The sequence below is a fragment of the Anguilla rostrata genome, chromosome 9 (assembly GCF_018555375.3).
Source record: "Anguilla rostrata isolate EN2019 chromosome 9, ASM1855537v3, whole genome shotgun sequence".
Lineage (NCBI taxonomy): Eukaryota > Metazoa > Chordata > Actinopteri > Anguilliformes > Anguillidae > Anguilla > Anguilla rostrata.
In genome coordinates, this window is record NC_057941.1 from 53,411,207 (window position 1) to 53,421,206 (window position 10,000).

At 47.0% G+C, this 10,000-nt stretch overlaps 2 protein-coding genes across 2 annotated transcripts in view; one reads left to right on the forward strand and one right to left on the reverse strand.

Annotated features, from left to right (window-relative positions):
* The window catches only part of LOC135264207 (transmembrane protein 151B-like), a 14,916-nt gene extending 12,951 nt beyond the window's left edge, over window positions 1–1,965 (forward strand). The window contains exon 3 of the mRNA XM_064352955.1: window positions 1–1,965. This exon is cut by the window's left edge and continues 1,889 nt beyond it. The gene's annotated coding sequence lies outside the window, so the exon portion shown is untranslated.
* Window positions 1,966–6,254: 4,289 nt separating this feature from the next.
* The window catches only part of tmem179bb (transmembrane protein 179Bb), a 5,604-nt gene continuing 1,858 nt past the window's right edge, over window positions 6,255–10,000 (reverse strand). Inside the window, exons 2-5 of the mRNA XM_064352972.1 lie at window positions 9,622–9,818; window positions 8,535–8,672; window positions 8,146–8,224; window positions 6,255–7,649 (exon numbers count right to left, since the gene is read on the reverse strand). Of these exons, the coding sequence (XP_064209042.1) occupies window positions 7,491–7,649; window positions 8,146–8,224; window positions 8,535–8,672; window positions 9,622–9,818 (573 nt within the window). The 3' untranslated portion in view covers window positions 6,255–7,490. The remainder of the gene's footprint in view (window positions 7,650–8,145; window positions 8,225–8,534; window positions 8,673–9,621; window positions 9,819–10,000) is intronic.

Below are 10,000 nucleotides of genomic sequence, written 5' to 3' on the forward strand. Positions count from 1 at the left end.
CCATATAGTTTTAAATATTAATACAGTTTTAATGTACTGAAGATAAGATGGTGGACATTACAGCAACATGGATGTAGCTTCTCTATACCCTTGAGTCATTCCGTTCTGTAGTAAGTCAATCAGTCAGACTGAATTGGTCAGTTAAAGAGAGTCAGTGAGCGAGTGAATCAGTCCAACCGAATTGGTCAGTTATAGAGAGTCAGTGAGTGAGTGAATTGGTCAGTTGAAGAGAGTCAGTGAGTGAGTGAATCAGTCATTTGAAGAGACTGAGTGAGTGAATTGGTCAGTTGAAGAGAGTCAGTGAGTGAGTGAATCGGTCAGTTGAAGAGAGTGAGTGAGTGAATCGGTCAGTTAGAGTGAGTTGGTGAGTTAGTAAGTCAGTTGACAATCCCAGAGAAAAAAAGTTCTGTAATTTTCAACAAAAAAAACTAAAATGATAAATGCCCATTAGTGTGATGCACTGAGGTGTTGGTTATGTTGTGTAAGAAGTTTATATTTTCATGCTTGATGTCCCCAAAACAAAAATGTTTTCAGTGAGTCTGAGTGTGAATACTTCCCTCCTCCCCCTCCCCTACAGTCAATTAAAACTCCTCCCACAGTTGATTAAATTAAAACTCCATCCCCACAGTCTACCCCCCCAAGCTATTAAAACTCCCCCTGCAGTCTACTAAAACTCCACTCACAGTCTACTAAAACTCCACCTCCACAGTCTATTAAAACTCCACCCCCACAGTCTACCCCCCCCAAGCTATTAAAACTCCCCCCGCAGTCTACTAAAACTCCACTAACAGTCTACTAAAACTCCACCCCCACAGTCTACCCCCCCAAGCTATTAAAACTCCCCCTGCAGTCTACTAAAACTCCACCTCCCCAGTCTATTAAAATTCCACCGCCACAGTCTAGTAAAACTCCACTCACAGTCAAGTCCTCAAATGTATTTAACCAAATAATTAGTTGAAAGTGCATTAAAGTCCAAAAAATCTGATTTAATACCGTCCTCTTTTCTCTGTGCCCATGCCCATGCATGTCTGTTAACATTTTGTTGAGCGCAGCTCTAACTTATTTTGACGTTTACGCTCATATTGGCATTTGCACGTACATTAACATTAGTGTTAACATTTACACTAACATTAACACACTTATGTTAACAATTACACTTACATTAACATTCATACACATTTATATTAATGCTTACATTTACATTTATACTTACAACTACATTCACATTCAAATTTACATTAATATCAACATTTACACTTACAACATTCACACTTCCAAATAACTGTTCAGAAATTCATTTTTTTTAAAGATATGTCTCCATGTTAGAGGTGATGCAGTATCAAGCACACATTAAAATGCACAAGACGGCCGTATGCCGATGGCATTAAGGCTCAAGGCCGTGTGCATCAGCCGCCATTCCGGCTACGCCTGCCGCCATTTTGGATCACCGACACACTCAAATACATACATGTGCACACACATGCCCAAACAGGCATGAATCTGAACACACACATACTCAGGCAAAGCTAAAACCCAATCGCACACCAGTCGCATTCTCACATAAATGCGCTTATACACACACACAAATTCTCGAGCTGCACACAGACTCGGACACACACGTCAGAAAGTCAGCGCACACACACACACACGATGTCCTCACATGGATCAGCACAAACACATGTAATGCAAGGCCACATAATTAAAGTCCTGGCACAGTACAGCACAACAGCGAGTGAATTATCAGACTATCAGTGTGTGAGGAGTGTGTTTGGAGAAGTTCATTAAAGCTTAGCAGTGCACTCAAAAAAAAAAAAAAAAAACCCCACAGATATGGAAACAAATACTTCTATATTCCTACTATTAATACTACTAGTACTCCTACTACTGCTACTACTACTACTTCAGATGTGTATGATGATGATGATGATGACGACGATCAAAATAAAGAGAAACTGCTTGATATAAGTGGGCTTGTGTTTTCCGTGTGTTGAGTTGGGCTGGTGCCGGGTTCGAACCCCACACTGCCCTGGAATGCCACACCTTCACATATTCGCATTTTGAAGTTGGAGGGGGGAGGGCAGCCCCACCCCCACTAAAGGGATCCCGTTCATCTCTTTGGCTCATTGCCCCTGAAAATGGAGGTGTGTTAAAAAGGACATGTTATGTGTTGATTTTAACGCACCTGTTTTGAGAGTATGCGGTAAAGCGGGGCTGTGATTGGATGAAATGATCGGGCTGCTGAGAACTCTGCTCCAATGAGGGGCTGCAGGGCTGTGGCCTACATCCCGCAGGCTGGACTTGCCAGGTGGTGGTGCTCTCAGCTGAGTCACAGCGCAAGCGCAGCGCGTGGCTGTTCGGAATCACTGCCTGTCTTCCGGGGCTGCGGCGTTCCCTCCGCGAGCGGGTGACGCGGTAAATAAATAATAACGGCAATAAAGAGGAGAGTGATCATCGCTCGTTCACGCGCCGCTGATCAGCTGCTCCTGCCATCAGCACAACGCAGCGTGCGCCGTGACCCGAATGACCGACGCAGCGTCCTCTGCTGCTCGGGCTGTTCTCTCTCTCTCTCTCTCTCTCTCTCTCTCTCTCTCTCTCTCTCTCGCTTTTAAAAGGGGGCGATCGTGACCGGCTTCGGCCGATTCCTCCCTCACTGTCTCCCTCCGGCTACCGGAGACGAGACCCGATATCCGACGGTCAGCTCGCTAATCGCTCACTGGATATGGATCAGTTTTCCCACTGCCGTTCATCACTGTGTGTCAGTTTCCATCAATATTCATGAAGGCCTGTCCAAGAGAGCCCGTATAAAATATGAAATTAAATAAATCATTTTATTAGTTTTGTGAATATCACGAGTAAAGAACCGGTCTGTTTGCAGTGAGAGCTTATGTTTGCTCAAAAAGGTATTGGATTTTAGTGTACTTGGGTGGTGTGGGAAAACATGGTTTAACTGTTGAAATATTCGACCTTCGCAGCTCCAGAACGTGCAGCAGATATCAAATGCGTTTGAAAGCACGCGCAGAGCTGCTGTTAACGGTGATGTTATTTATGTCTTATTGTCCTCCATGTTTTTTTTTATCCGTGTGTTTCACCAAGACCTCTGTTCCAGAAACACTCATGTCCCGAAATTCTAGAACACTATGATTTACAGGGGTTCTAGAAGGAGATGGGGGCGGGGTGCTTTTTTATCCCCGGATCAATGCAGAGAGGAGGACGGAAATGGATGTGGGCACTGTACTCCGAAGAGGAAGAGTATATGTGTGTGCGTGCGTGCGTGCGCTTGTGCACACACGCAGTTCCCACAATGTCAGTCCCATCTAGTGGCAAGTACAGCAATGACAATATTTTGACAAATCGAAAAGCTTTTAATGCTCTAAAAATGACAAATTTAAAAAACGTGCAGAGGCAGCTTGTTAAAACCTGAATTAGGAAACATTTGCATACCTGTTATATTTGCATAATTATATCTTCAATAATGCCATTGTTAATTATTCATTATGGTGTTATTGCATAGCCTACATTACACATGGTTTGAGATTGAATGAACTGAATGAAGCAATTTTCTGGATTAATGATTGCTTGACGGTTTAATTGCATTGATTTTATTTTATTAACATTAGAGTCAATCGCTGTGCTTATGAATCTGGTGCTTCCATTTATGAAGCACGTCGCATGAAGCACAGTGGGCTTTTCAATAATCTTTTGTTGTTTTTTCTTTCATTGTTATTATTCACTTGTCTGTATAAACAGGTACCTTTATCCCAAGGAGTCCTCTCTCTCCCTCCCTCTCTACATATCTCCCTCGCGCCTCTAATCTGGTTTTATCGAGCAGGTTAGGATGGGTTCGCGTCAGTGGTGACAATAGAGGGAGCAGAGCGCGCGGCTGTGCTTCCGTTGCGCAGATTTGTTTGGGAACTACCTTGGAGACGGACTGTAACCCTGGAGACGAGCCTGTCTCCTGCGACCGCACGCAACAGCACCGACCACCGACGCTAGCTGCGGGAGAGTTCGGAGCTCGCGATTCAGATTATACAGCGCTATTCCATTACGTCACTTTGGTAAGTGGAAAATTACAGAATCTTAATTCAGAAATAATTGTTGTACTGTAATTTATTCATAGAACCATTCTCTTGTAATGGATATAGGCCTACTATTATTTTATTTTTTTACGTTGTAATTAATTTCTAATTTCATTTTTATGTCTTGTACCATGTTATAACCTTGCATTTTAGAGCAAGGTTTCACTGGCCATTGATCAAACCACATGTTGCCTGTGTGTTTTTAGCTCTGCTTTAAAATCAGAGTTTTCATGTCTAAGGTCTAATTTTACTGTTCTTTTTGTTCATTTAACTAGAAGTGTGTGTTGGTTTTAATGCACCAGATGAGAGAGAGACGCAGACAGACAGGCAGACAGACAGGCAGCTGGATAGATAAGCTGTAATAAGCTGATTGTCAGTGTTCAGCACCAGTTTATCAGAACGGCTCGGGGATCTGTCCTGCAGCAACGCCACACACGAGCAGTTCATTTCATGCACAGGTATAATACCCAATATCTGTCTAAGTATATTCCTTAGCTTTCAGTATATATCCATTGTGTTGTGTTTATATGTTTGCCCATGTTTCTCGGTGTTGCAATGCCTTATTTTTGGATGATATATTTTATATCTGTGTATTGCAGTATATTCTTTTTCTGCAAAGGGTGACATTGTAGGTTTTCTCTCTCTCATAGTGACATCACAACTGGTTTTTCTCTCCCTCCCACAGTGACATCACAGCTGGGTTCTCGCTCTCCCACAGTGACATCACAGCTGGGAGTTCTCTCTCTCCCACAGTGACATCACAGTGGGGCTCCCTCCCTTGCAGTGACATCATTGCAGGCATGTCGGTGGAGCAGGGGGACTCTGTGCTGTGCTCGGCGGAGGCTCTGCTGGCTGAGGCTGCGCAGCTGAAGGCTCTGTGCCGGGACAGGAACCTGCAGCTGACTGCGCTGGCTGCACAGCTGAGAGAGGAGGGACGGGACCTGCGCGAGCAGTGCCAGGCTGCGCAGCTGGACATGGCAGAGATTCACCGGCAGCTGGAGGAGCTGCTCGACACCAAGGCTGCCATCGAGGCCAAGGAAAGACAGGCCCGCAAACTGAGCAAGCAGCTCTGAGAGAGAGAGAGAGAAAGAGAGAGGGAGAGAGCTCTAATGCATCCATAATGCAGCCCTAACACTCAAGCTGCTGCAGCAGCTCAGGCCTGCCTCTCAGCCTGTGCAGTGAGTTTTGCGCTGGTGTCTCAGCTCTGTGAAAGCCTCCCCAGAGCACAGCGGAGAGTGATGTGTGAAATGCATCAGGCCTGTCAGACAATAAAAACGTTTCGCAGAAACACAGTGGCTCTCTTCTGTTTGCGCTGTCAGTGTGCTGCAGCTGACTGCCCTCTGGTGGCCAAAGCCGGGCATTGCCAGTTGACACAGATGTCAATCCCCCGTGCGTGTGTATGAGTGTGTGTATGTATGTGTGTGTGTGTGTGTGTGTGTGTGTACTGCACACACAAACCACAGCCAGTAAGCTACACACAAAACAAAGAACGGACATTTAAATCGATGTATAAACATTAATTTTCTGTAGGTAAAAAAGTGACGTGGGGGACGGCATTAGAAGTGATTAGCCCTGCAGCAGCAATTATGCATCTGGCCTCTGAATGGCTGAGCTGTACGTGAGGCACTTAATTAATTATGTGGAGATTTTTATATTGATCAGAGGAGAATCAATACTTCCCCATCCACAGGGGAGGACGCTTCGGTCTGTGCCATGGTGTCAGTAATCTGACTCACTGTCCTTTATTTACTGCCTTCTGAGCTTTAAGTGAGAAACTTTCTGGCTGTGATATGAGGTGCAGTACCACAAATAAACAGCAGAGGGTGCAGAAGAGAGAGAGTGGCAGCTTTCCCTAATGACAGTGTTGCACTCAAAACACAAGACGTTGATGTTTTGTTGAACACGGGCTCAGGTGTGAAATGGCTGATAAGCATCTGTTAGCTGATGTTTGCCTGCCTGCCAACTCATTAATTAGTTCCCCACTGCAGTAAACGCAATCTGCTAAATGCGGGTTGCCAGGTATGCAGTTGCTTACGGGAGTCTGAATGCAGGCATCCAAAAGTGTGGCATGACACTTGGATCTGGCAACCGCATTGTGGCGTGACACTTGGGTCAAAACTGTTATTTATAGCGAACAAAAACAGTGCACAAATGTGTTAAATAAGCACATGAAAAATATTACATTTTTAATGGTCTTTTTTTATTCGTAATATGTCCGCATGTTTTCTGTGATAACCGCTAAACTGGAAAAATAAAAACTAAGATAGACCAAAGTATATATGCACAAAGGTCAAAAGAATAAAAAATGGAGTTCTGGAGCAGAAATCCACCCAGCCTCCTCGGCACATGACATAATGCTTTTTTTATTCAGCTTTTGGCAACATGCTGAAGTGCTGAGACAGATTATGGACAGCATCACATGACTCTCAAGGACAATACACGGGCCACATGACACCCCCAAGAGAAAAGACAGGGTCATGTGACAAATTAAAGCCAATGAGTGATCTCATTAGCTAGCAGGAGCCCAGCAGAGTCCCATAAGGACAAAGAAAGCTCCTTATAGCTGATAAATCACACAACTGACATTGGCTGACTCACAAACCGAACGTGACAGGGAGGCTCCAGCATCAAGATCTGAGGGGTACAGGAGCTCTTGCAGGGGTGGGGGGGGGGGGGGTTAGTTTGGCTGAGTTCGCTCAGGAGCTGATTTGGCTTATCCCAACAACAGAGAGACAATATCACTGCTGGCTCTCTCCTGTAGTACTGTGTGGTCTGTAGGGTGTTAAATAGTCACTGGCTCTCCTTTAGTACTGTGTGGTCTGTAGGGTGTAAAATAGTCACTGGCTCTCCTGTAGTACTGTGTGGCCTGTAGTGTGTAAATTAGTCACTGGCTCTCCTGTAGTGCTGTGTGGTCTGTAGGATGCAAAATAGACACTGGCTGGCTCTCCTGTAGTACTGTGTGGTCTGTAGGGTGTAAAATAGTCACTGGCTCTCCTGTAGTGCTGTGTGGTCTGTAGGATGCAAAATAGACACTGGCTGGCTCTCCTGTAGTACTGTGTGGTCTGTAGGGTGTAAAATAGTCACTGCCTCTCCTGTAGTGCTGTGTGGTCTGTAGGGTGTAAAATAGACACTGGCTGGCTCTCCTGTAGTACTGTGTGGTCTGTAGGGTGTAAAATAGACACTGGCTGGCTCTCCTGTAGTACTGTGTGGTCTGTAGTGTGTTAAATAGACACTGGCTGGCTCTCCTGTAGTATTGTGTGGTCTGTAGGGTGTTAAATAGTCACTGGCTCTCCTGTAGTACAGTGTCATATGGCATGATGTGGTCAGGGTGTGGTCAGGGCGTGGACAGGGTGTGGTCAGGGTGTGGTCAGGGCGTGGTCAGGGCGTGGTGACAGGGGTGGTGTAGTTTTTGGGTCACTGCGGACGGGACGGGCGGTGGAAGAAGGGCTCTGTCTCAGACGAGCTCCAGTCTGCATCCTCCCCCACCACCCTGAACTCTGACCCCCACCGCCTCTGCACGGTCACCACGGCAACAATCACCACCCAGAAGAAGAAGTTCACCCACACTGACTTCTGTGTCTCAGAGAGAGAGAGAGAGATGGAGAGAGGGAGACAGGGAGAGAGAGATGGAGAGAGAGTGTACTGTCAGTGTTGCAGTTCTGACCTCAGTGTTGTGATTGTGGGGCAGTGTCAGTGTTGCAGTACCTACCTCAGCGCTGTGATTGCGGGGCAGTGTCAGTGTTGCAGTACTGACCCCAGTGCTGTAATTGTGGGGCAGTGTCAGTGTTGCAGTACTGACCCCAGTGCTGTAATTGTGGGGCAGTGTCAGTGTTGCAGTACTGACCTCAGTGCTGTAATTGTGGGGCAGTGTCAGTGTTGCAGTACTGACCCCAGTGCTGTAATTGTGGGGCAGGGTCAGTGTTGCAGTACTGACCTCAGCGCTGTGATTGTGGGGCAGTGTCAGTGTTGCAGTACTGACCCCAGTGCTGTAATTGTGGGGCAGTGTCAGTGTTGCAGTACTGACCTCAGCGCTGTGATTGTCGGGCGGTGTCAGTGTTGCAGTACTGACCTCAGTGTTGTGCAGTCCTGTGTAAAACTGACTCCCGCTGTAGGGATAGGCCCAGGTTTCGTTCTCCGCCTGCTCACAGCTGCAATGAAACACACGTCTGTCACAGACCTGCTCTCTGTCAGTGTTGTGCATAGAAACAGCTTCATCAGCACAGGGTTTCAATTAAACTGCACTTTATGAGCTCAGCTTGCTTCCAGTCAGTATTTTACTGTTTAACATCATGTGATGGACTGAAAAACATTCTGGTAAAATTACACATGTGCGTACTGAGAGCGATGGAGAGAGGGAATGTGAGAGGGAAGAGAAGGAGAGAGCGGTATGACAGATGAACAGAAAGGTGGTTGTGGGAACAGAGGAGTGCAGGTTTATCAGACGCGGGGTCTCCTGACCTGTCGAGCAGGGGCATGCTCTGCAGGACGGACAGACACAGGCGGTCGCGGCCGACCCTCAGGATGCAGCCGGACACCAGCAGGAAGAAGAGGAAGACCCCGCACACCCCCAGCGTCACGTTCAGCCAAAGCGTCTCCCTGGAAACGGGCACGGTCAGCCCCTCTCCCACTGTGTACACTATCAGCACACAGGCAGCCCAAAACTGAGCCGACTCCCAAACACACACTCTGAGTCACCACTATCTCCCAAACACACACTCTGAGTCATCACTATCACCCAAACACACACTTATTCATTCACAACTCAAAAGCCCATTCACCCAACTGTGCAGAAACTCTTTCATCCATTCATTCATTTAGCAACTCCCTTTTAATCTCAAATAATACCTCAGTCACTCCAAAATTAATCCTCTCACCAACTCATTCACCTGAGCATGAGCTGTCCACCTGTAACCACAGTTCCAGCATTTCACCACTAGATGGCGAAAAGGCATCAGTAAAGGCATCCAGTAAAGCAGTTTCTCTGCCTGTACAGCACCAAATGGAGATGGGTCCTCAATGTACACAGTCATTGTGACCTAATAATGGCTCCCAGAACTTGACCAATCACAGCATTTCAGCCAATGAATACAATGCCGTTTGATTGGTGGATGCGGGTCAGTAATGGACAGCACATGGTGCTGATGAGACCTCGCTGTGTTCTGCTGTAATTTATGATGATGATTCTCTCTGATTGGACGCTTCAGTGAGGAGATCCGTCAGCCCCTGACTATCTCCCACAGTGAGAAGATGCACACACGCACACGCACACGCACACACGCACACGCACACACACGGCACACACACACACGCACACGCACACACACGACACACACACACACACACGGCACACATACACGCACACACGCACACGCACACACACGCACACACACACACGCACACGCACACACACGGCACACACACGCACACACACACACACACGCACACGCACACACACGCACACACACACACACACACGCACACGCACACACACACACGCACACACACACACACGCACACACACACACACACTGCTCCGGGGCCTCACCGTTGGAGTCGGTCCCCCATGCACTTGCTGTAGGCCCAGTACAGGATGAAGGAGAAGCAGCAGATGGCCACGCTGATGGAGATGGCCGCTATGAAGTAGCAGAGTGAGGGGGAGCTGAACGTGTCGGGGTCCAGGCTCTGCGTGGACGTGTTGTAGTGCACGCTACCATAGAGCAGACACTGCCCGGAGAAATGACCCTGCAGTACGACACACAGGTAGACCGTACCAATCAATCCCTGTGTCACTCACTCAATCAATCAATCAATCCCTGCGTCAATCAATCAATCAGTCAATCCCTGCGTCATTCAATCAATCGCTACATTAATCAATCAACCAATCAATAACTGCATCAATCAATCAATCATCACTGCATTGTGGA